The sequence below is a fragment of the Pongo pygmaeus genome, chromosome 21 (assembly GCF_028885625.2).
Source record: "Pongo pygmaeus isolate AG05252 chromosome 21, NHGRI_mPonPyg2-v2.0_pri, whole genome shotgun sequence".
In the NCBI taxonomy this organism is placed as follows: Eukaryota; Metazoa; Chordata; class Mammalia; order Primates; family Hominidae; genus Pongo; species Pongo pygmaeus.
The window spans coordinates 51,717,283-51,742,840 of record NC_072394.2 but is presented as its reverse complement, the minus strand read 5'-3'; the positions used below and the strand labels follow the sequence as shown (position 1 = coordinate 51,742,840).

At 43.6% G+C, this 25,558-nt stretch overlaps 1 protein-coding gene and 1 pseudogene across 7 annotated transcripts in view; one reads left to right on the top strand and one right to left on the bottom strand.

Annotated features, from left to right (window-relative positions):
• STAU1 (staufen double-stranded RNA binding protein 1) overlaps positions 1 to 25,558 on the top strand; it is a 74,768-nt gene that overhangs the window by 46,951 nt on the left and 2,259 nt on the right. For 4 of the 7 annotated variants that reach the window (XM_054467462.2, XM_063659327.1, XM_063659329.1 and 1 more), the window contains 8 exons: positions 5,286 to 5,381; positions 16,565 to 16,777; positions 17,924 to 18,067; positions 21,023 to 21,169; positions 22,747 to 22,822; positions 23,059 to 23,378; positions 23,908 to 24,030; positions 25,287 to 25,372. In XM_054467462.2, the coding sequence (XP_054323437.1) occupies positions 5,286 to 5,381; positions 16,565 to 16,777; positions 17,924 to 18,067; positions 21,023 to 21,169; positions 22,747 to 22,822; positions 23,059 to 23,378; positions 23,908 to 24,030; positions 25,287 to 25,372 (1,205 nt within the window). Of the gene's footprint in view, positions 1 to 5,285; positions 5,382 to 16,546; positions 16,778 to 17,923; positions 18,068 to 21,022; positions 21,170 to 22,746; positions 22,823 to 23,058; positions 23,379 to 23,907; positions 24,031 to 25,286; positions 25,373 to 25,558 lie in introns of all 7 variants that reach the window. The other 3 variants (XM_063659326.1, XM_054467461.2, XM_063659328.1) reach the window with 1 other exon arrangement.
• Positions 5,969 to 6,725, bottom strand: LOC129021677 (actin-related protein 2/3 complex subunit 3-like; annotated as a pseudogene).

Genomic DNA, 25,558 nt, shown 5'->3' with positions numbered 1-25,558 from the left:
TTTGAAATAGGTTGTAAATAAAAATAAAAGTTAAACCTAATTGGGCTGATAGAATGAATAAAACATTGAAAATTGGGGCATGTACGTGGCATTCAAAGTCTTATGACAGTCTGAGCACCTAGTTTATTTCCAAATTGTGTTCTGGCTGCACATAAAGAGAGCATTCTCATTGGCACAGTGCTTAGCATGTGGACCTTTTTTTTTTTTTTAAACAGATCATCTATTAAAAAAAAAACTCTGGATGCTCTTCAGGGAAACAGCTGTCAAGCTTTATTCTGTTGTGCACAAAAATGAGTTAATCTGGGGTTAGCACAAGTTACTGTGTTGATGATTTCTAGTATCTTAATATTTGGTGTGAAACATTTTTGTTGCTGCTTTTTAAAAAATTCAGGCAAAATATACATCTAAAATTATTAAACATTTTTAAGTGCACCAGTGGCATTAAAATACATTCTTGGTTTTGCACAACTATCACTACTACTCATTTTCAGAACCTTTCCATCATTCCAAATAGAAATTCTGGACTCATTCAAGAGTTATTCCTCACTCCCTTGCTCGCAGCCCCTGGTAACCTCTACTTTACTTTCTGTTTCTATGCATTTGCCTAGTCTAGGCACTTCATAAAAATGGATTCTTTTTTTATGTCTGGCTTATGTTACTGTAATGTTTTCAAGGTTCATCTCTGTTATAGCATGTTTCAGAATTTCATTTCTTTTTTAAGGGTGAATGTTTTATGGTATGAATAGTAAATATTTGTTTTTCCAGTCATCTGTTGATGGACATTTGGGTTGTTTTTACCTTCTGGCTATTGTGAATGCTGCTATGAACCCTGGTGTATAAAAATGTGTTCAAGTTGCTACTTTCAGGTCTTTTGGGTGTGTATCTAGAAGTGGAATTCCTGGATCATATAATAATTATATGTTTAATTTTTTGAGGAACTACCAAGCTGTTTTCCATAGCAACTGTACCATTTTACATTTTCTATTAAATTAATTAACTTACTTTTTTTTTTTTTGAGACGGAGTCTCACTGGACTGGAATGCAGTGGTGTGATCTCGGCTCACTGCAACCTCCGCCTCCTGGGTTCAAGCGATTCTCCTGCCTCAACCTACCGTAGCTGGGGCTACAGGTGCACGTCACCACGCTCAGCTAATTTTTGTACTTTTAGTAGAGATGGGGTTTCACCATGTTGGCCAGGCTGGTCTCGAACTCCTGACCTCAGTTGATCCGCCCACCTTGGCCTCCCAAAGTGCTGGGATTACAGGTGTGAGCCACTCCACGCCCTGCCCATTTTCTATTTTATTTTTAATAAAATCCAAATCTGGTACAACCATTTTACATTTTCATAAGTGACTGGAAGCTTCTCATTTCTCCATATCCAAAAACTTGTTATTTCCATTTCTTTTGATAGCAGCCATCCTTATGGGTGTGAGTGGTATCTTACTGTGTTTTTTTTTGTTTTGTTTTTGGAAATAGAGTTTCGCTCTTGTTGCCCAAGCTGGAGTGCAATGGCATAATCTCAGCTCACTGCAATCTCTGCCTTCTGGGTTCAAGTGATTCTCCTGCCTTAGCCTTCCAAATAGCTGGGATTACAGGCGTCTGCTACCACACCCGGCTAGTTTTTTATTTTTAGTAGAGATGGTGTTTCACCATGTTGGCCAGGCTGGTCTCGAACCTCTGTCCTCAGGTGATCCACCTGCTTCGGCCTCCCAAAGTGCTGGGATTACGGGCATGAGACACTGTGCCCAGCTGGCTATTTGTATTTCTTTAGAGAAATGCCTGTGTAAGTTCTTTGCCCATTTTCTAGTTGGGTTGTTTTATTGTTGAGTTGTAGTTCTTTATATATGCTGGATATTAATCCCTTATGAGATAAATGATTTGCAAATCCCATTCTGTGGGTTTTCTTCAGTCTCTTGATAGTGTCCTTTGATGCGTGAATGTTTTAAATTTTGATGAAGTCTAATATTAATCTGTTTCTTTTGTTGTCTGCGGTTTTCATGTCATATGTAAGAAATCATCACCAAATAGTGTTATGACACTTTTCCCTATGTTTTCATCTAGGAGCTTTACTGTTTTAGCTCTTATGTTTAAGTATTTGATCCATTTTGAGTTTTTAGTGGTGTGGGGTAAGGGTCCTGCCTTATTATTTTGCATGTGGATATCTAGTTTTGCTAGCACCATTTGTTGACCAATCTTACAGTATTTTTTTTTAAGTTTAATATCTATTTAACTATTAGATTGGTAATTACTTTTGCACCAACCTGTAAATTTCAAGCCAAACCTCTGTAGAACCCCAGCCTTTAAGGCACCTTGCTTGCAAATTGCCAGTTTTAAGGATTCACTCATAAAAAAGTAGACTCTTTTTCTCCTTAGGATTTAAACAAAAATACAAGTGTGGGCTGGGTATGGTGGCTCACACCTATAAATCGCAACATTTTGGGAGGTTGAGGTGGGAGGATTGCTTGAGCCCAGTTCAAGACCAGCCTGGACAACATAGCGAGACCCCATCTCTACAAAACATTAAAAAAAAAAATAGCTGGGAGTGGTGCCTATGCCAGTAGTCCCAGCTACTCAGGAGGGTGAGATGGGAATATTGCTTGAGGTCAGGAGTTTGAAGCTGCAGTGAGCTATGTTTGTACCACTGTCCTTCAGCCTGGGCAACAGAGTGAGACACTGTCTCAAAAAAAAAAAAAGTATGTGTAGGTTAACAAACCACCACAAGTGCTATGAAAATAGTTTTGACTAAGGTGAGATACATTGAAACCAGATTGGAAAGAAAAGATTATGGAAGGATAGAAGGAATTACAAAAAGCATCTGGAATAAATTTATTTGTCCAGGATTATACCCTTGGTTATATATATATATATTTTTAACCTGGAGTTTGTTTTATTTTAATTATAGCTTTTTTTGGTGGGTGTGACACGGTCTTACACTGTCACTGAGGCTAGAATGCAGTGGCGTAATCATAGCTCACCTCAGCCTCAACACCCTAGGCTCAGGTGATCCTCCCGCCTCAGCCTCCCGAGTAGCTGGGACCACAGATGTGCGACACCACACCTGCTAATATTTGTATTTTTTTATAAAGATGGGGTTTTGCCATGTTGCCCAGGCTGGTCTCGAACTGGGCATAAGCAATCCGCCCACTTTGTCCTTAAAAAGTTTTGGGATCACAGGCGCTAGCCACTGTGCCCAGCCAATTACAGCTTTTAATATTCAGTGGCCAGACGCGGTGGCTCGTGTCTGTAATCCCAGCACTTCAGGAGGCCAAGATGGGCGGATCACCTGAAGTCAGGAGTTCGAGAATAGCCTGGCCAAGATGGTGAAACCCCATCTCTGCTAAAAATACAAAAAAAAAAAAAAAAAAAATAGCTGGGTGTGGTGGTGGGTGCCTGTAATCCCACCTACTTGGGAGGCTGAGGCAGGAGAATCGCTTGAACCCAGGAGGCAGAGGTTGCAGTGATCCAAGGTCACGCCATTGCACTCCAGCCTGGGCAACACAAGAGCAAAACTCCATCTCAAAAAAAAAAAAAAAAAGTTGAGTGTAGGTGGAATATACCTGATAAACATAAGGAAATGCACACCAGATAAAATCTTGGATGGTCCTATACCTTGCCTATTTAGCAGTTTCAGCCATGGTTTCCTGTTCAGATAGTTCTAATCTCAGAAGCAGGACTTTATAAATTGACAAAATAAGCAATAATGTGAACAAAAACAGCTCTTTTGACATGTTTTGGGGGACTTTGCTAGATAAGCTTTGAGCTTATCTAGTTCCTCTTCTTATCACTACAGCACAGTATAAAATCCATGTTATCAGCACACAGAAGTAAGATCCTTGCTCCTCTTTAGTTTCATCCCTGATTGGAAGACTCTTAAGTGAACCTTGTTCCAAAGATGGAATCTCTGCCTTTGTTGAGGAGACTTTATTAGTTTGCGCCTTGTATTTTTTTGCCAACAGCAGTTGAGTATGAGATACATGGCAGTTTTGTAATGTGTTTCATCGCATCCTTATTTATTTCTTTATTTTTAATTATAGTGATAGAGACTCTTTGTTGCCCATGCTGGAGTTCAGTGGTTGTTTACAGGCATGATCACAGCTTGCTGTAGCCTTGAACTATTGGGCTCAACTGATCCTCAACTGTCACTTTGCTGAGTACTGGGGCAATAGTCGTGTGCTGCCATGCCTGGCTACATTCTCTTAAAAGTGGTTTCCCGCCAGGCACGGTGGCTCACACCTTAATCCCAGCACTTTGGGAGCCGAGGTGGGTGGATCATGAGGTCGGGAGTTCGAGACCAGCCTGACCAACATGGTGAAACCCGTATCTACTAAAAATACAAAAATTAGCTGGGTGTGGTGGCGCATGCCTGCAATCCCAGCTACTCAGGAGGCTGAGGCAGGAGAATCGCTTGAACCCAGGAGGCGGAGGTAGCAGTGAGCCAAAATCGCGCCACTGCACTCCAGCCTGGGCAACAGAGTGACACTCCGTCTCAAAAAAAAAAAAAAAAAAAGTGGTTTCCAGGGAATTTATGTTCAAATAAGCCTGCATACTCTTGTGGACAGACTTAACCTGAATTTGCCACGTCCCACATATATCTGTCTATTTTGACTTTTCCAAAATGTGGCTTCCCACTACTTGAGAAGGACTTTTGGAAGTCACTGTTCCGAGCAGCAGTGACATCTTGCTGAACCACAGTCAGGCTGACTCATATCCAAAGGTCTGTTATGTGCGGATTGTTTTTGGTGAACTTACGAGGTACAATTGGACTCAAACTTGACAGGACATGTATCTTTTTAACCTCTTAAATTCAGTGACCCTTGGTATGTGTGTGGCCTTGCTTAAATTCATAAAGCCAAGGCTCAGTGCTTTTAAGGTTTACCATTGCAGCTAGGATGTTGATGGGTGTTTTTTTGGGGGGGACAGGGTCTCGCTCTGTTACCCAGGCTGGAGTGCAGTGGCGCGCGATCATGGCTTACTGCAGCCTCGACCTCCTGGGCTCAAGCAATGCTCCTGCCTCAGCCTTCCAAGTAGTTGGAACTACAGGCATGTACCACCACCACATCCACCTAAGTTTTGTTTTTTTGTTTTTGTTTTTGTTTTTGTTTTAGAGACAAGGTTTCTCAGGCTGGTCTCAAACTGCCATGTTGCTCAGGCTGGTCTCAAACTCCTGGGCTCAAGCTATCCTCCTGCCTTAGCCTTCCAAAGTGCTGGGATTACAAGCATGAACCACCTCACCCGGCCATTGACGATTTTAATAAGAGCTAACTGCTAAACAATTATTCTTACAGAATGGAAGAGAATCCGAAGAAGAAAATCTCAATAAATCTGAAATAAGTCAAGTGTTTGAGATTGCACTTAAACGGAACTTGCCTGTGAATTTTGAGGTAAGCTAATTTTACATGTAGGACTTTGTATTATAAAATCCTGTTAGCATTCATCATAAGAGTGATTTTTTTCCCTAAATATCATTGGAATAATCTTCACATAATGTGAACCTCCAAATTTAAGATTCATACTTTAGTGAAGCAGTGTTTATTCTCTTCTGGGAGTCCCTAACTAAGGGGCATTCATGGATGTGTAGAGAGTTCATGATGGCTTCAGTTGGTGTGTGGACCTCCTGAAGCGGTCTGAAGTTGGTTGTGTTAGTGTTCATATGTGTTTTCTTCTGGATAGGGAAGGGTGGAGGGGCTAGTTCATCGCTTACATCAGTCTCAGAAGCATTTGTGGTCCCTAAAGGTCTCTTCAGAGTAATTTTGAAAAGGACTCAGTTTTTGTCATTGTCTAGCGTCTGCCCTCAATTCCTGTTTAATAACTTCATTTGTTGTTGAGACCTTGTATTCTAAAAACAATAATCAATGAATTGTCTGCTCAAAGTGGGAAATAAGGTATATTTTAATATATATTGCCTTAAAAGACAATATAGGCCATCCAAATGGACGAGGGAGGTAAGGGAGAATTTTTTTTTATTACTTATTAAGCAGCAGCTTAATGCTGCAGAAAATTTCAAATCACCCTTGATAACCCACTTTCTTTTCTCCCACCCAAATTCTTGATCAAGAGTTTTTCAAGTAAAGACATGCTCTTCTCTCTTCTGTATAAAACTTTACGAATAAAGGCAAAAGATTGTGTACATCTTGCTGGAAAATGCTGCCCAGGGCTCTGGAGACAGTGGCTGCCCAGGCTCCCTTCACTGTCCAGGTCTTGAAAGACTCTTGTTCATGAACTGTCTCTTCACAAAGCAAGTCCACCACGTGCTGGGTTTATCATTCTGAGAGTCGAAAACTTCCTCACAAAGTCTCAGTCCAGTCTCTTGCCTTAGCTGTTGTAAATAGGCTCTCATCACTTCATCTTCTGATTTGTTTGCAGGTTTGGTATAAATTGCGTTAAGTGGAAAACCAGGCTCTCCAGGAATGGGAAAACTAGTGATTCCCAGTGTATACATTTCTTTCTCACCTTGGCTTTTGGAATTGCACTTTTGGAGTTCTTTCAGACATTCAGAAATGTAGAGAGTTATATATATCAAGGTCCTATCAGCTTCATTCTTAATTTCATAGTTTTTGAAGAAGACATTGGCCTTGAAGTAATAGATGGCTTCATCCACAGTATCTGTATCTTTTGTCTCTCTGGGGGCAGGTCCTTTGAATTGACTTCTGATAGGTAACAGTGATGTTTCCGATGAGTCTGGTGTCAGGATCTATGAGAGAAGAGTGATAAGCCGGCATCTTGGCGGCGCTCAGGTTTCAACTCAGAGCTTTTTTTTTTTTTTTTTTTTCCTGAGATGAGTTCCACTCTTGTTGCCCAGGCTAGAGTGCAATGGCGTGTTCTTGGCTCACCGCAACCTCCACCTCCCAGGTTCAAGCAATTCTCCTGCCTCAGCCTCCTGAGTAGCTGGGATTACAGGCATGCACCACCATGCCGAGCTAATTTTGTATTTTTAGTAGAAACGGGGTTTCTGCATATTGGTCAGGCTGGTCTCGAACTCCAAAGCTCAGGTGATCCGCCCATCTCGGCCTCCCAAGTGCTGGGATTACAGGCGTGAGCCACCATGCCCGGCCCAGTAAGGGAGAATTTTTAATGTTTACCTTAGAAATAAGGTCTGACCCACAGCAGATTCTTTGCAGATTCTTTTGATTTATGTGCTTGATTATGGCTTAGTTCTTAAAAAGCCTATCTGAAGCTTATATTCCTGTAAAATATCTTTGAAGTATTCTTTACAGTTACAGGTGATGTATACCTTCTCCTCCTATGTGCTAGCACCCTAAACTTACCCAGCTTCAGTGCTCCATCCTTCGGCTGAGTGATGATGATTTCTCACCTCACCCTGCTGATGCCTCTCTGACTGCCATGGGCCAGAGGTGGGATGGTAGTTGCCAGGGCTCCCTACTGTGGCCCACCTGGGTATGAGGGCTTGTTTGTTCCTCTCCATTCCTCTGACACTCATTCCTGCCTCTCCACCCTCAGCAGGCAAGAGCAGGTTTACACTGTTCTCTTGGAGTCCAGAGCCCCCACATGGATCTAGGGCTGGAATCTTCTCACCTGGCCCTACATTCCCTCCCTGGCCTTTCTCCCTCCATCAGTGGAGGCTGGGATGTACTTGGGGAAGGAATGAGACAGGGAGACATTCAGAATGCCTGTTTGGGCTCACTGTTGAGTGGGAAAAAGATGGGAGCTGCATCCCAAGGAGTCATGAGGTCTCCCCCGGCACCTGTTTGAGGAAAGGGGAGAAGTGTTGCTTTTCTCCCCTGCTGACAGATAGTCTGTCATGAGAGTGGATTTTTGCAGGTTGTAGGGGAGGGGTACCAAGACCATGAGGAGTGGGAGATGCCTGGCTGGCTTCCCGGGTCACCTCATGTTCAGAGTTGACGGCTTGGGCCAGAGCCTTGGATTCCTGAGAAGCTTATTACCACCTGCTCACTCTTGCTGCTACCCAGAGTCACTGAGATTTCTGGAAACTTAAGAGATTGCTATTTTATGTTTTTGTTCTGTGGGATTTGGGGTCAGATTGCTTCCTTTCCACCTTCACTTTTGTTAAGGTTTCAGATTTGGCTGTGTTCAGGATTAACAGTAGTCACATAAAAGAATTGTAGGAGTGCCCTCTGGTGGTGATCTTTTAAAGTAATTTATCACAGCTTGCATGTAGTTGGTGGCATGAGTACTTATATTCATTAACTCACATATCAGGAATTTTTCACTAGCTTGCATTATGTTGAGCAAGGTCTTTCCTTTCTTTTGCTGCTGGAAGATTGCCTGGCATGTATTAGATGTTTAGGAAATAGTTATTGAATAAATGAACAGAATAATTTTTGATTAAGTAATTAAATCTGTCACATAGGAAGCTTCGTTAGGTGTTTTAATAGGGGAAGACAGGAACAGTTTTTTGGAAGAATATATACAGCTTGACTTTTTTTTTTTTTGGGGGGGGGGAGATGGAGTTTTGCTCTTGTTGCCCAGGCATGATCTTGGCTTATGGCAACCTCCGCCTCCTGGGTTCAAGCAATTCTCCTGCCTCAGCCCCCTGAGTATCTGGGATTACAGGTGCACACCAGCATGCCTGACTAATTTTTGTATTTTTAGTAGAGACAGGGTTTCACCATGTTAGCCAGGCTGGTCTTGAACTCCTGACCTCAGGTGATCCACTCACCTTGACCTTCTAAAGTGATGGGATTACAGGCACGAGCCACCGTGCCCAGCCAGTTTGACTTCTGATAAAACATACAGTTTTAGTTAGAAAATATGATGGTGCTGATGGATACGGTCATCGGGAGGCAATTGTGACATGCTCACACCACATGCAATCCAGGTGATCCTTCAGATTTAGATTGGAGGGATCTTGATGTGGGCAGACAATGCAAGCCATTGGAGAGGGCCAGGGTGGGCTGCGAATTTGGAGTGAGCCATCAGGGTGGCTGACCTGTCCCTCCAAAGTCTAACCTGAGGACAGGGAAAGCACTGTTGTGGGAAGAAGTGTTTCAGAATCTCTGCCTTTGGGTGTCGGCGGCACCTATGGGAGTTCTTTAAAATCAGTCCACAGGTGCCTAAGCAGGCCAGGTCCTTCCCACATCTCTTCTCCTGGCCGCTGTGCTGAATTCCTACCCCAATTCCCCGCTACCTCCTTCCCCCACACCAAAAAAAAAAAAAAAAAAAAAAGTACATCCATTTTGGAGGCACACTTATCTTACCTAGACAGTTTTTCAATTTTTTACTTCAAAAATTTCAAATCTATCTAAAAGTTACAAGAATAGGACAATGAATATAACTTTCACTTAGATTAACCAGTGGTTAACATTTTACCATATTTGCTCGCTCCTTCCTTCCTTTTGGTTTTTTTGAGATGGAGCCTCACTCTGTTGCCCAGGCTAGAGAACAGTGGCATGATCTTGGCTCACTGCAACCTCCGCCTCCCAGATTCAAGCAATTCTCTTGCCTCAGCCTCCTGAGTAGCTGGGATTACAGGTGCACGCCACCACACTCGGCTGATTTTTGTATTTTTAGTAGAGATGGGATTTCATCATGTTGGCCAGGCTGGTCTTCAACTCCTGACCTCAAGTGATCTGCCTGCCTTGGCCTCCCAAAGTGTTGGGATTACAGGCGTGAGCCACTGCACCCAGCCTGCTTTTTCTTTTTCCATAAATACACATATTATTTTATTTTCTGTTTTTTACTTTGCTGGATTGACAGAAAGTGGCAGATATCATACCCTTTAACTCCTAATATTTCAGCATGTATCTCTTAAGAGCAAAGACATTCTCTTAAATAACCACAATCTATTAAGTAGAGGAAATTTAGCATTGCTATAGTACTGTTACCTAATACACATCCTACATTCACATTTCACCAGTTGTCTCAATGATGTCCTTTATAGAAATGTTTCTTCTGCTCTAGTGTCTGATGCAGACTCACACCTTGCATTTAGCTGACCTTTCTCTTTAGTCTCTGCAGTATCTTTAGTATCTGCAGTACATTCTCAGCCTTTCTCTGTGTTTCATGACATTGACATGTTTAAAGATCAGTTATTTTTGTACAGTGGCCCTTAATTTGGGTGTTTCTGATGGATTACTTATGATTAGGTCTGGTTATGTGTTTTTTGGCAGGATCACCATGGGAATGATATTGATCCTTCTCAGAGCATCACTTCCTGTCACTTTGTAATTAACTCCTAACATCTGAGGAGATGTTTGAAGGCTGGGCCCTCACAGGTCTCCCTGGTGGTTCCAGCAATCTTTTTTTTTTTTTTTGGGGGGACGGAGTCTCGCTCTGTTGCCCAGGCTGGGGTGCAGTGATGTGATCTCAGCTCACTGCAACCTCTGCCTCCCGGGTTCAAATGATTCTCCTGCCTCAGCCTCCCAAGTAGCTAGGATTAGGAATGCACCTTGGCCTCCCAGAGTGCTGGGATTACAGGCGTGAGCCACCACACCCAGCCCTAGGGATCTTGATGATTCTTGCTGGCATTGATTATCACTGTGGTAGATGTCAAAATGATGATTTTTTGCATTTCCAAGCTGGCATTCTACAGTAAAGAAAAAGTTTCCTTCCTCCCCTCTTATAGTAATTATATCAGTATAGATGCATTGCTGCTTTTTTTTTACCCAAAGTATTACTCCATTGTTATCGTCACCCATTTTGATGTCCAAATTGTCCTTTAAATTGGCCCTTGTGCCCTTTAATATGCCCCCATCAGTTATTTTTTGGATGAAGGGGTGGTCAGGCTTCTTGAGGTATAATTTACAATGAAAGTCACCCTGTGTAAGCGCACAGTTCGATGTGTTTTGATAAGTGTATATGGTTCTGTAACCAGCACCATAGTCAAAACAGAACATCTCCCACCCAGTAAAGTTCCCTGTGTCCCTTTGCAGTCAGTCTCTCCCCTCTATCCTCAGGCTCTGGCAAGCATTGATCTCATTCTGTCCCTATAGTGTTGCCTTTTTAAGAATATTACATAAATGGAAAATAGAGTACATTGCCTTTTGTCTGACTTCTTTAACTTAGCTTGGAGTCATTATTCATGCTGTTGTGTGTTTCAGTAGTTTGTTCCTTTTTATCACCAAGAGTGTTACATAGTGTGTACACACTATAGTGTATTTATTTATTTACCAGTTGAAGATTTGTATTGTTGTGAGTTTTTGGTGATTATTAATAAATCTACTGTAAACATTTATATACATCTGTGGAGACATGTTTTCATTTTTCTTGAATAAATACTTGAGTGGATTTGCTGAGTTGCATGATAAATAAATAACTTTATAAGAAGTTGACTGGGCTCATGGGCTCACGCCTGTAATCCCAACACTTTGGGAAGCCAAGGTGGGCGGATCACTTGAGGTCAGGAGTTCGAGACCAGTCTGGCCAACATGGTGAAACCTCGTCTCTACTAAAAATACAAAAAATTAGCCAGGCATGTGCTTGTAATCCCAGCTACTCAGTAGACTGAGGCGTGAGAATCGCTTGAACCTGGGAGTCAGAGGTTACAGTGAGCCGAGATCATGCTACTGCACTCCAGCCTGGGCGACAGAGCGAGACTTTGTCTCCAAAAAAAAAAAAAAAAAAAAAAAAAAGTTGCCAAACTGTTTTCTAAACCAGATGTATCATTGTGCGTTTCACCTGCAATATATGAGAGAGTCTGAGTTGCTCTACATCCTCGCCAACACTTGGGTATTGTCAGCTTTTAAAATTTTAGTTATTCCAGCCTGGCCAACATGGTGTAACCCCTTCTCTACTAAAAATACAAAAATTAGGTGGGCATGGTTGCGCGCACCTGTGGTCCCAGGTACTCGGGGGGGCTGAGGGAGGAGAATCGCTTGAACCCAGGAGGCAGAGGTTGCAGTGAGCCAAGATCGTGCCACTGCGTTCCACCCTGGGTGACAGAGTGAGACTCCGTCTCAAAAACAAAAAAATTTTTTTTTTTGTCATTCTAGCAGGTAGTCAGTAGTATCTTGTTGTGGTTTTAATTTATATATCTCCATGAAGACTAGCAATACTGAGCTTCTTTTCATGTTTTTATTTTACTATTTTCTTTGATGAAATATAGGTTTATATCTTGTCAGTTTTTTTGAGTGTCTTTTTATTATTGAGTTTTGGAGGTTCTATATATATTCTGAATTCAAGTTTTTTCTCAGATAAGTATTTTGCAGATATTTTGTCTTAAGTCTATGGCTTGTCGTTTGATTTTAAGTGACTTTCAAAAAGAGCAGAAGTATTGAATTTTGGTGAGGTGTAGTTTGTTAAATTTTTTATAGTTAATAATTTTTGTGTAAGCTGAGATACATTTGGCTAATCTAAAGTCACTTTCCTTAGAAATTTTAGTTTTAGCTCTTACGTTTAGGTTTATAATTCATTTCGAGTTAGTTTTCATATATACCATGACGTAAGGGATGTTTTTGTCTTTTTTTTTTTTTGTATTTGGATGTCTAATTGTGCCTGCACTGTTTGTTGAAGAGACAGTCCTTTATTTTTTTATTTTTTGAGACAGAGTTTTGCTCTTGTCGCCCAGGCTGGGATTACAGGCTTGAGCCACTACGCCTGGCTGAGACAGTCCTTTATTAAATAACCTTTGTACCTCCCCTCTTCACATTTTGAGAACTTCCATGCTTTCTGATGCAACAAAATGTTTTAGCCTCACTTTGAACTTCCCCTGCTCTAGCTTTAGCCCCAATGGAAACATAAATTTCTAATAGAAATGGTCTTGGCCATTCCTCCAAGAAGTTCCGGTTCCTTCTAATTGGGAGTGGTGTGTAGAGACAGGACAGGGTGCTAGCATGCTTGTTCCTGCTGGAGAGCCATGGCTCCTAGGCCCTGTTAGGAGATAGAGCTAGGAAATATGTATATTTTGAAATCACAAGTTTATTTTATTTGATTTTAGAGAAAAGAACTCACTTTGTACCTGGGCTGTAGTGCAGTGGCACGATCTCACCTCACTGCAGCCTCGACCTCTTGAGCTCAAGTGATCCTGCTGTCTCAGCCTCCCAAGTAGCTGGGGCTACAGGCACATGCCACCACACTGGGCTAATTTTTGTATTTTTTTTTTCCTCTGAGACAGAGTTTCGCTCTTGTTGCCCAGGCTGGAGTGCAATGGCGTGATCTCAGCTCACCACAACCTCTGCCTCCTGGGTTCAAGCGATTCTCCTGCCTCAGCCTCCCGAGTTGCTGGGATTACAGGCATGCGCTACCACGCCCAGGTAATTTTGTATTTTTAGTAGCGATGGGGTTTCTCCATGTTGGTCAGGCTGGTCTCAAACTCCCGGCCTCAGGTGATCTGCCCACCTCAGCCTCCCAAAGTGCTGGGATTACAGGCATGAGCTACTGAGCCCGGCCAATTTTTGTATTTTTTTTTGTAGAGACGGGGTTTTGCCATGTTGCCCAGGCTAGTCTCAAACTCCGGGACTCAAGCCATCCACCTGCCTTGGCCTTCTCAAAGTGCTGGCATTATAAGAGTGAGCCAATGAGCCTGGCCCGTTTTTTACTTTTTTTTTTTTTTTTTTTAGACAAAGTCTTGCTCTGTCACCTGGGCTGGAATGCAATGGCGCGATCTCAGCTTACTGCAACCTCCGCCTCCGGGGTTCAAGCAATTCTCCTGTGTTAGCCTCTTAAGTAGCTGGGATTACAGTCACGTGCCACCACACTCAGCTAATTTTTGTATTTTTAGTAGAGATGGGGTTTCACCATGTTGGCCAAGCTGGTCTCAAACTCCTGACCTCAGGTGATCCACCTGTTGGCCTCCCAAAGTGGTGGTATTACAGGCATGAGCCACCGGGCCCGGCCCCCTTTTTTACTTTTTAAATGTCTTTTGATGAGCAGTTTATTTTATTTTATTTATTTATTTATTTATTTATTTTTGAGATGGCATTTCGCTCTTGTTGCCCAGGCTGGAGTGCAGTGGTGCCATCTCGGCTCACTGCAACCTCCGTCTACCGGGTTCAAGCAATTCTCCTGTCTCAGCCTCCTAAGTAGCTGGGATTACAGGTGCCTGCCACCACGCCCAGCTAATTTTTTATATTGTTAGTAGAGATGGGGTTTCACTATGTTAGCCAGGCTGATCTCGAACTCCTGACTTCGTGATCTGCCCGCCTTGGCCTCCCAAAGTGCTGGGATTACAGGCGTGAGCCACCTCGCCCGGCTAGTGGTTTTTAATTTTGAGGAATTTCTTTTTTCTTTATGGTGGATATCTTTTGTGTTCAACTCTTTGCCAACCTTACAGTCTGGAGGCTTTCTTCTGTTATAAAATCTTTGTAGTTTTAGTTTAGATCACATTTAAGTGATCCTAGGTCTAATTTTTGTTTGTGGTATGAGTTAGAGATCCTGGTTTGATTTTTTTTCTTTTTCCCCCCGCTCCATGCAGATACCTAGTTAGTTGCTCTGGTACTATTTTTTTAAGAGAGATTTTTAATTTGTTTTGGTGTGTTTGCCAAAAATCTAGTGACCTTATATGTGCGGGTCTTTTTCATGCTGTTCTGTTGATCTGTTTATCCTTACACAAAACCATATCCTAGTTGTTGTGACTTTATAGGAAGTTTTAAAATCTGGTAGTGTAAGTCTTCTAACTTTATTTTTCTTTTTGAGTGTCTTGGCTAATGTCAGTTAGATTTTTAAGTTTTTTTTTTTTTTTTTTTTTACTTTTTGAGATGAGGTTTTGCTCTGTTGCCCAAGCTGGGGTGCAGTCGTGTGATCATAGCTCCCTGTAGCCTTGATCTCCTGGGCTCAAGTGATCCTCCTGCTCTAGCCTCCACGTAGCTAGGACTACATACAGGGGCACCCTACCACACCTGGCTAATTTTGTTTTTATTTTTGTAGAGTCAAGGTCTTGCTATGTTGGCCAGGCTGGTCTTGAACTTCTGAGCTCAAGTGATCCTCCCAACCTGGCCTCCCAGAGCGTTGGGATTACAGGCGTGAGCCACCCTGCCCAGCCTGATTTTCTATGTTATTGTAATCACTTTCTCGATAATGTCCATGATACACAGAAGTTTTAAAGTTTGATTAAGCATTTTTTTTCCCCTCTTGTTGATTGCTTTTAGTTTCATATCTTACAAACCAATTGCTAAACCCAAAGTCATGAAGATTTGCCCATTTTTGCTTCTGAGAGTTGTACATGTTAGCGCCTCTGTGTAGGTCTTTGGTCCATTTGGAGATTGTAATCACTTTAATATGCAGCTAAGTTTCTGTTCATGTTTAATTTTAGATTCTTTTCCCATCTTTGTTGACTTAATTTCTTTAATATGTAAAACAGTAAATGCTTCCAGAAGTCAAAATTATCATTCCATCTCATCCCGTCTATCTAATCCCTCACACCTGTTGTAGGTAACTAATTTCATTGCTTGCTTTTTGAGACGGAGTCCCGCTCTGTCACCCAGGCTGGAGTGCAGTGGCGCAATCTCAGCTCACTGCAAGCTCCGCCTCCCAGGTTCACGCCATTCTCCTGCCTCAGCCTCCCGAGTAGCTGGGACTACAGGTGCCTGCCACCACGCCCGGCTAATTTTTTTTGTATTTTTAGTAGAGACAGGGTTTCACCGTGTTAGCCAGGATGGTCTCGATCTCCTGATCTCGTGATCCACTGGCCTCGGCCTTCCAAAGTGCTGGGATTACAGGCGTGAGCCACCGTGCCTGGCCCATTGCTTGCTTTTTTTTTTCCCCCCCTTTGAGACAGGGTCTTACTCTATCGCTTAGGCTGGAGTGCAGTGTTGTGATCTTGGATCACTGCAACCTCCGCCTCTCAGGTTCAAGGGATTTTTGTGCCTCAGCCTGCGAAGTAGCTGGGATTACAGGTGTGCACTACCACCTCTAGCTAATTTTTGTATTTTTAGTAGAGACGGGGTTTCACCATGTTGGCCAGGCTGGTCTTGAACTCCTGACCTCAAGTGATCCACCCACTTCGGTCTCCCAAAGTGCTGGATTACAGCTGTGAGCCACCATGTCCAGCCCATTGATTTCTTTATCCTTCCTCTTTTTTTTTTTTTTTTTTTTTTTTGCAAAAATGAGCTTATAAATGTGTGTCTGTTTTTATATGTATAGATATTCGTATAAAATCCTTTTTTTCTTAAACTAAAGCTACCATACCATATACACTCTTTTGTGGTTTGATTTTTTTTTTTTTTTTACTTACTGTGTGCAGGGAATCCCTCTTTATCGGTGTTTAGAGATTTGTCTCGTTCTCTTTTGTGGCCACATAGCAGCCAGTATTTAGTAGGCCTAGTCCTGGCTGGAGGCTCAGAGCAGATACTAAACTTGAGCATTTGTGCTACATTTATTTCTGGACTTTGCTGGGCTAGCTTCCTTTTTGCCGGTTGCAGTGGACCACACTAAACTCAGGACAGCCTGTGAACCAGGGACATGGGAATAAAAAGGTCTCCCTATTTCATGCCTGACTGTTTGGGACTCACCAGACTCAAGAGCGTAAACCAGTTTGAGAAGTAAGAAGAAAGGCGAGAAAGCATTTGAAATGATCCCCGCTTCCTTTCATTTAGTAGGCCTTGTCCTTGATTCCCCTTCCCTGTGTCTGTGTGAAGTGTGCCAGCCAGTGTGCCTTGCAGCTTTTAATAAGTGTCTGTCCGCTTTCACTCAGTCTTTCCCTCTGAAACAGGTGGCCCGGGAGAGTGGCCCACCCCACATGAAGAACTTTGTGACCAAGGTTTCGGTTGGGGAGTTTGTGGGGGAAGGTGAAGGGAAAAGCAAGAAGATTTCAAAGAAAAATGCCGCCATAGCTGTTCTTGAGGAGCTGAAGAAGTTACCGCCCCTGCCTGCAGTTGAACGAGTAAAGCCTAGAATCAAAAAGAAAACAAAACCCATAGTCAAGGTGAGAACTTTTCTGAACACAGAAGGTGTTTTCATTACCTATAGATGGGTGGGGGGTTTAGAAGGCTGGTTGCTGTCCTCAAGGTGAAAGGGGATGAGACCAACATGCTGCACCCCAGGCCTGCCAGACCCCTTAGAGGTGCTGCAAGAGCCACCTGTTAGGTAAGATAAGGACATTGTGTCAGTTCAGTAGAGGTACCTGCAGACGGGCACACACATCTGTGCAGGAGGGCGCTCATCACAGCCCTGGCCATCACAGTGGGGTATTGGGCAGGAACGCCATGCCGGTCTGTGGGGCGCGTGGTGAAATAACAGTGCCTGTGTCTCAGTGACCATGTTGCTGTTCTGAAGGTGGAGGAGATTCGTGCCAGGCAGGAGGCCCATAGTGGGAGGGTGGGAGTGAGACATTTTGCTGTGTGCCTTTTCTTTTGGATTTTTGAGCCACACTAATGGATCTATCAAAGCATTATATTGACCCCTTCCCCAACTCCAGAAAGGGGACATAATTCCATGGGGGACTTTGTGATTTTCAGTATATGTAGTTTCATGCTGTATCAAGATCCAAATTTTTCTTACATAAAAGCATACTATGTATACCTTTTGTTTCCCTTTTTTGCTTAATATAGCCTGGAAGTCACTTCTGGTCAGTGAGTGAGTGAGTGAGGGTTCCTTGGCGCAAAAGGTGGGGGCCACAAGGACGTAGCTGGGATTCTGAGATTCTTCTTGCCATGTGGCATCAGCTTGAGCTTTTTTTAAAAATGGTTTCTGGATTTTGAGTTCTCTTCAAGAAAACTGGGAACCCATCATAGCTCAGACTTTTGGGGAGTTGTGGGAATAGTGTTTTATGTTTTTTCTGCGCATTTACTGTCATATGTTGAAATATGTTAAAAAGCAGCGGTCGCAGTCATAGTGATGTTTCATTTAGTGAAATGTTGATGTTGGTTTGCTAAGACCTTAAAATCACCTAGAACAATCATAAAAAAATAAAGCATCTTTTCATTTTTAAAATGTTAAATTAAAAAGAATCAAATTCTGAGCCATTAGGTCAACCCAAAATCTCTTATCTCCTCTCATATCCTGATCTCTGAATTGACCAGGTTCATGCAGTGAATAACATTACAGAGTTTCTGCCTTGTTTGTTCCTCAGCCACAGACAAGCCCAGAATATGGCCAGGGGATCAATCCGATTAGCAGACTGGCCCAGATCCAGCAGGCAAAAAAGGAGAAGGAGCCAGAGTACACGCTCCTCACAGAGCGAGGCCTCCCGCGCCGCAGGGAGTTTGTGATGCAGGTGGGTCAGCGTGGATGATGGGCACCCCTTCCTCTGACCATGTCCAGCCTTGGGGGCTGATGGCGGTTCAAGGCCTGGACACCTTCCTGGGGAGGCTGGATCCTGTGGGCCATGTTCTGCCAGCAACTGTGATCCTTATTTATTTATTTATTTATTTATTTATTTATTTATTTATTTATTTTTGAGATGGAGTCTCACTCTGTCACCCAGGCTGGAGTGCAGTGGTGCTGTCTCAGCTCACTGCAACCTCCGACTCCCTGATTCAAGCGATTCTCCTGCCTCAGCCTCCCGAGTAGCTGGGATTACAGGCACGTGCCACCATGCCCGGCTAATTTTTTGTATTGTTAGCAGACGGAGTTTCGCCATGTTGGCCAGGATGGTCTTGATCTCCTGACCTTGTGATCCTCCCACCTCAGCCTCCCAAAGTGCTGGGTTTACAGGCGTGAGCCACCGCGCCCAGCCAACTGTGATCCTTATTAAGACCTTGTGGCTTGCAATAATTTGACAGCTTAAACATACCACAGAAATCTGTAAAGGCTACATATCAAAGATTAAGTTGTTTATCTTAATGCTTAAAAAAATGAATGGAATGTCTGCACACCAGCACTACTGCTGGGTGCACTGGTGGGAATGTGGGTGTGATGCACCGAAATTTGGAAGAAAGAGTCCTGGGGTGGTGGGTGCTGGGCGAAGTTTTTCTTCATTACATCTCCTTGAAGGTTTATGACATTGCTCTTTACCAAAGGTAAATTTTGTAAGTAGTATCAAGAGATCTGTTCCTCTTCCTCCTAATTCTTGTGGAGTCTGGAATCTAGGGTTGCCTCTTGCTTAGATTGGGTGACACTTCAGATTAGTATGGAACATTTCTTTGTACTTAGCTGATTAAGTTCAAAGCTAAGTGGTCATTTCACGTAGGCAGCTTAACTTAATTGTGATTTGAATTGAAGTGCTTTCTGATGTAAGACAGAATCCTTATCTCTTGTATAGCAATTTATAACTTAGAAAGTTGACCTCGTATATTTTACCTATGCAGTCAAAAGGTAGGAAAAGAATGATCCTTTCATTCCACAAAAGGAAATTGCAGTTTGCTGAGAGGATCAGTAATTTGCCCAAGATGAAATGGCTGGTAGATGGCCAGGTTGGAATTTAGTCCAGGCCGGGGAATGGTTTCTTTGACTCTCTGAGTCTTGTGACCTGGGCTTTTGGTTTTAGCAGCCAGGTGCCTGTTATTACAATCAACTTGGAAGGGGGTTGTAAGCAGTGATGTGCTGGAACATGTTTAACAACCAACTCTTCTTCGGGGAGGGTGGTTTGGTGGAATGAGCTGAATATGTATGTTATATATACATGGGTGTTATATACATGTGTGTTATAAATTTTACTGACACAAAGGATATGCGTTATAAATTATACTGACATATATATGTGTGTTTTATAAATTTTACTGACAGGATGTGTAGTACAATTTATAAATATACACTTTATTGTAAATTTCATACATATTTCAGTGTGACAGTCACCAACGATAGTGTTATAAAATCAGACAACACATAATGGTTTATTACTATCCAGTTCAGCAAAGGTGTTGCTCATGTCATTGACAAATCCATACTGTAGATTTGAGATTTTGGTTCTAGCATGAATACTGGTTGAGATACATTTTTTTTTTGGGTAGAGGGGAATGGAGTCAACTTGCTCTGTTGCCCAGGCTGGAGGGCAGTGGCGTGATCTCGGCTCACTGCAGCTTCTGCCTCCCAGGTTCAAGTGATTCTCCTGCCTCGCGTCCCGAGTAGCTGGGATTCACGGGCGCCCACCATCACGCCTGGCTAATTTTTGTATTTTTAGTAGAGATGGGGTGTCATCATGTTGGCCAGGCTGGTCTCGAACTCCTGACCTCAGGTGATCTACCCACCTCAGCCTCCCATAGTGCTGGGATTACAGGTGTGAGCCACCACGCCCGGCTGGTTGATATTTTTTATTTATGTTAATAGGTAAGATGAAAGTAAAACAGGCCGGGCTTGATGGCTTACGCCTGTAATCCCAGCATGGCGGATCACTTGAGGTCAGGGGTTCGAGACCAGCCTGACCAACATGGTGAAACCTCATTTCTCCTAAAAATACAAAAGTTAGCCAGGCATGGTGGCACATGCCTGTAATCCCAGCTACTCGGGTGGCTGAGGCAGGAGAGTCGCTTGAACCTGGGAAGTGGAGGTTGCAGTGAGCTGAGATCATGCCACTGCACTCCGTCCTGGGTGACGAAGTGAGACCCTGTCTCCCCCAAAAAAGAAAAAGTGAAACAGTGAAGACATGTAACATCACTCATTTGTAAATGATATGAGTGGCTTCTCTGCTAAATTGGATAATTTTCAAAGACGGGAAGATATTTCAGTTTTTTGTGCTAGTTACAATGTAATGGCTGCAGACTTCTCATGCTTTTAAGATTAACCTGCTTTGTTAACCTTTTCATCATTGTAGGTTTAGAGTTAGACAATAAACAACTTATGATCTTTGATACGTAGCATTTGTATATTTCTGTGGTATAAATAGTCCCACCATGGCTGATTTCAAGCTCTCAAAGTGATACTTCTGATGGCAATGCTGGGAATAGATGTGCAGTAGTTCACCATCACAGACTGTTTCCATTGTACAAATGCAATAGCTGGACAGACCCTCAGAACACAGATGATTATAAAATGCAGTCAAAAATTACCTCTGTTAAAATAATTATCAGCTTATATAATTAAACGTTTAATACTGGCTGTGTTTAACAGCCAGCTTCCCAAACTCCTGACTATTTAATAATTAGCTCTCTCACAGACGAGGAGGCCAGGTTCGGGGCACTGCTGTTATCTTGCTTCTGACCATAATTGGGTTATTTTGCTGACACACCAATTCCTGCCTGGTTGTTATTCTGAAGGTTTAAGCACTGGTCTGTGCTTTGACTTCTTTGTGCAGGTAAAGGTTGGAAACCACACTGCAGAAGGAACGGGCACCAACAAGAAGGTGGCCAAGCGCAATGCAGCCGAGAACATGCTGGAGATCCTTGGTTTCAAAGTCCCGCAGGCGCAGCCCACCAAACCTGCACTCAAGTCAGAGGAGAAGGTGAGTGGTGTGGGCTCTCTGATTGCAAGATGGTCTCTCGCCTCACCCTAGGGAACTGGGGCACCTCCAGGGGCAGGCTTCAAGGGAAGGCTTTATCCTCCTGACAGATCAAGGAGTCCTGCTGAGCAGTGTCTCATCCATTTGGACCATAATGTGCTCAGTGGGGCCTCGCATGTCCACTGGCCCCAGGAGGCTCTGGGTTAGATCGTGATTGTGTCAGTATCTTTGTGGTCTGGGAACGCTTTGTGGAGGGCAGCTTGCTCCTCTCCATTTGTAGGATGAGAGGATGAAGGGTAATTAGGATTGAAATTACTAAGTGTGATTTGCACTCTAGAAATGAAGCCTGTGTGAAAGATTTATAACTGTTAGGCTTTCATTAGTTGTGGAACAGGCTTTGATTTTTCTGGCAAAATAAGTGTGACAGTAGAGACAGGCCAAATCCAAAGTTTAGGTTTGGGATTTCTTTTTTCCTATGTGAGTTAAACATCAGATGAAAATAATCCCTTATTGAAAAATTCACGGCCAGGTGTGGTGGCTCACACTTGTAATCCCAGCACTTTGGGAGGCTGAGGCCTTGAATCCAGGAGTTCAAGACCAGTCTGAGCAACATGATGAAACCCTGTCTCTACAAAAAATTAAAAAATCAGCCAGGTATGGTGGCTTGTGCCTGTAGCCTGAGCTACAAGGCTGAGATGGGAGGATTGAGCCTTGGAAGGTCAAGGCTGCAGTGAGCCGTGATTATGCCACTGCACTCAGCCTGGGCGACAGACCCTGTCTCAACAACAACAAAAAAGGAACGTAAAAAGAAAAATTCGTGTCTGCCAGAAGTGGTAAGCAGGACCTCAGCAAAAGCCATGACTGACCTTCTTCTTTCCCATCACTGAATGGTCCTGGTGAGATAAACTTGAAATCAGGCCTGATTCATTCATGTCTGCCAGTCATATTGACAGAAACAGCATCAGTCATGGCCAGTTAATAACTGACTGGGACCTCAGATACCACCAGTATAGATCTTAGACTTGGCTTTAGGGTTTTTCATTTCAGAATCTTGTAGGACATTCAGAGTGTCCTTTGTTACTTCTTAGAAAGGTGATGTTGTGTTTGACAAAATTCTTAGGTAATAACATTTTCCCCATAAGGGTGTTAATTTTGGAATGTCACCTTATTTTTTAATTGGATATCAGCTCCAGGAAATATTCTTGATTTATTTGTTTAGCTTCAGTCTGAAAGCTTCTTTCCCCACCTCGGTGGGCTCTACCGTCTAGCATCTCTGCTCTTTCTGGTTAAATGCTTCCCGTCTTCCTGTGGGTGCAGAGTGCAGCTCAGCATTCACAGGTTAGTGCACTTTGTTAGATGCTCTTTGTGGGCAGGGGTGTGGGCAGGAGGGTGCATTAGGAGAAGGAGGCAGGCTCTGCCCAGGTGTCTGTCAGGGTGCCAGTGGTCAGGTGGGGCAGGGTTTTTCTGCCGATTGCCACAGTTATTGCTGACTGGACTTTGTGTAGATTTAGACAGCAGGAGCTAATTTTTCAGTGATCTGATTTATGCTCATGGCCTTTTTTTTCTTCTTCTTTTTTAAGACACCCATAAAGAAACCAGGGGATGGAAGAAAAGTAACCTTTTTTGAACCTGGCTCTGGGGATGAAAATGGGACTAGTAAGTGTGATCTTAATATCGTCTTCCTCTGAACGTGATTCTGGGATTTGCATGGGTCCTGAATAACAGCAGGAGCCCAGCCAGTGAGGTCCCACATGCAAAGTGTCTTTATTATTCCCTGATTCCCTGCGCTGCCATGCATGCCAAGGGGAGGGCCAGCGTGGGGTTTGATGGTGTCATCGCGTTTTTCCAGGCTGTGGATGTGGATTCGTGTTTACCGTGTGTGTCCCTCCCAGGTAATAAAGAGGACGAGTTCAGGATGCCTTATCTAAGTCATCAGCAGCTGCCTGCTGGGATTCTTCCCATGGTGCCCGAGGTCGCCCAGGCTGTAGGAGTTAGTCAAGGACATCACACCAAAGATTTTACCAGGGCAGCTCCGAATCCTGCCAAGGCCACGGTAACTGCCATGATAGCCCGAGAGTTGTTGTATGGGGGCACCTCGCCCACAGCCGAGACCATTTTAAAGAATAACATCTCTTCAGGCCACGTACCCCATGGACCTCTCATGAGACCTTCTGAGCAACTGGACTATCTTTCCAGAGTCCAGGGATTCCAGGTAACTGTCTGGCCTGAGCTGTGATGGCTGTGCCTCAGGACAGTCATCTTTTGGCTTCTCTCAGAAAATGAACTTTGAACTTTGTACTTTTTTCTTAAATCAAGTTCTGTCCAGGGATGGGCTGGGGAGCAGTGGTGGAAGGGTAGGAGATATAGAAGTATTGTAAGCATATGTGGTAAGAGAAATATCTTTATCCTTTGGTAATAAGATTTCAAAATGCAAGCCAACCCTAAAAGCCTCTAACCACTAGCAGTGGTTGTAAATTTGGATTTCAAAGAACAGACTCATCGTGCTGACACCTTCTGTCTGGTAGGAAAGGATATGGCTTCTCCCAGTCTTGGGCTTCTGAGCAGACACCTAGGTTCCTGGAAGGTTCTGGGCTGACAGGGCAGGTGTTAGTATGGCCACAGTCGGGCTGAGTTGGAGAGAAGAGCTGGTGATCTTGGTTGTGGGGCCCGGAGCTGCAGCCCTCCAGCCCACTCATACTTGCTGTTCCCTACCCTAGCCTCAGCTCTCTTTTCCCCCTTAGGTTGAATACAAAGACTTCCCCAAAAACAACAAGAACGAATTTGTATCTCTTATCAATTGCTCCTCTCAGCCACCTCTGATCAGCCATGGTATCGGCAAGGATGTGGAGTCCTGCCATGATATGGTACGTCACACCTTGGGTGAGGGATTGGGGTGTTGTGTGTTTATGTGGAGCCTGCCTTGGTTCAGCTTGTTACTAGCCTGAGGAAGATGGGAGAAAGATTGTCCCATAGACCTTGAGAGCAATGAATCGTTTGATAGTGTTCATATTTTTGAAGACTTTTTGTCATAGCTGATTGGATCGATTTCTCACTCTTGATCAGAACTCATCAGCTTTAGCCCACCTTTCCCTTCCTTTTTTCTGCTGGCCTGGAGGGGCGACTGGGATCCTGCAGCTCACCCAGAGACTGCACTCACTTCATCTCTCACCAGAACAAGGAACTGCAGGTCCACGTTCTGGCAGCTGTGAAAACCACTTGCTTTGGTCTTCTGTTCAGATGAAATTATTGTTATAAGAAAACTGAGAAAATGAATTGATCAGATCAACAAATCTAAGTAAACTGCGGTGTATTCACTTGATGGGACATCATGCATGCATGAAATTAATGTCTCTGGGTGGGGCGCGGTGGCTCACGCTGTAATCCCAGCACTGCGGGAGGCTGAGGCAGGCGGATCACCTGAGCTCGGGAGCTCAAGACCAGCCTGGCCAACGTGGTGAAACCCCATCTCTACTAAAAATACAAAAAAAAATTAGCCAGGTGTGGTGGTGTGTGCCTGTAATCCCACCTACTTGGGAGGCCAAGGCAGGAGAGTCGCTTGAACCTGGGAGGTGGAGGTTGCAGTGAGCCAAGATTGCACTACTGCACTCCAGCCTGGGCAGGTGGGTGAGACTCCGTTTCAAAACAAAACAGTGTCTCCGAAGATAACGTAATAAGAAAAATACATGATAGGCCGGGTGTGGAGGCTCACACCTGTAATTCCAGCACTTTGGGAGGCCAAGGTGGGAGGATCGCTTGAGCCTAGGAGTTTGAGACCAGCCTGGGCAACTTAGTGAGACCCTGTATCTCTATAGAAAGAAAAATACATGATAGATTTTTGTTACAAAGCAGGATATAACATTTATACGGTCTGGTTACCACAAGGTTAAAAATACTAGAAGGAAAAATGTAACATTTTCAGAGGTTATGATTCAATGAGGTAACTGAATATTTTTTAATTTGTATTTTAAATTAAAAATTCAAAGTTTTATTTAGTAGTGCCAGAGTTGAAGTTGCCACCTGTTTGCTGGGCAGCAGGAACTCTCTTGCCTGCCTGACCAGTGTATTGTGCTGTGGTCCCAAGCGGTGGCTGTGGCTTTACCCTTCTTTCCATCCCCACTAGGCTGCGCTGAACATCTTAAAGTTGCTGTCTGAGTTGGACCAACAAAGTACAGAGATGCCAAGAACAGGAAACGGACCAATGTCTGTGTGAGTGCACTGATGAAGGGGAAGGCGCTGATGATGGGGAGGCTGCCCCTTGTTTGTGTTGAGTTCACACTATCTGCTGACTCAGCGGGGAAATATTTGCCTGAGTTACTTTCTGGCCCTTTTGCCTTAAAGTTTTCCAAATTCTCTGGGCAGAGAGCTCTACTTTTAAAAGACATTTTGAGGCTG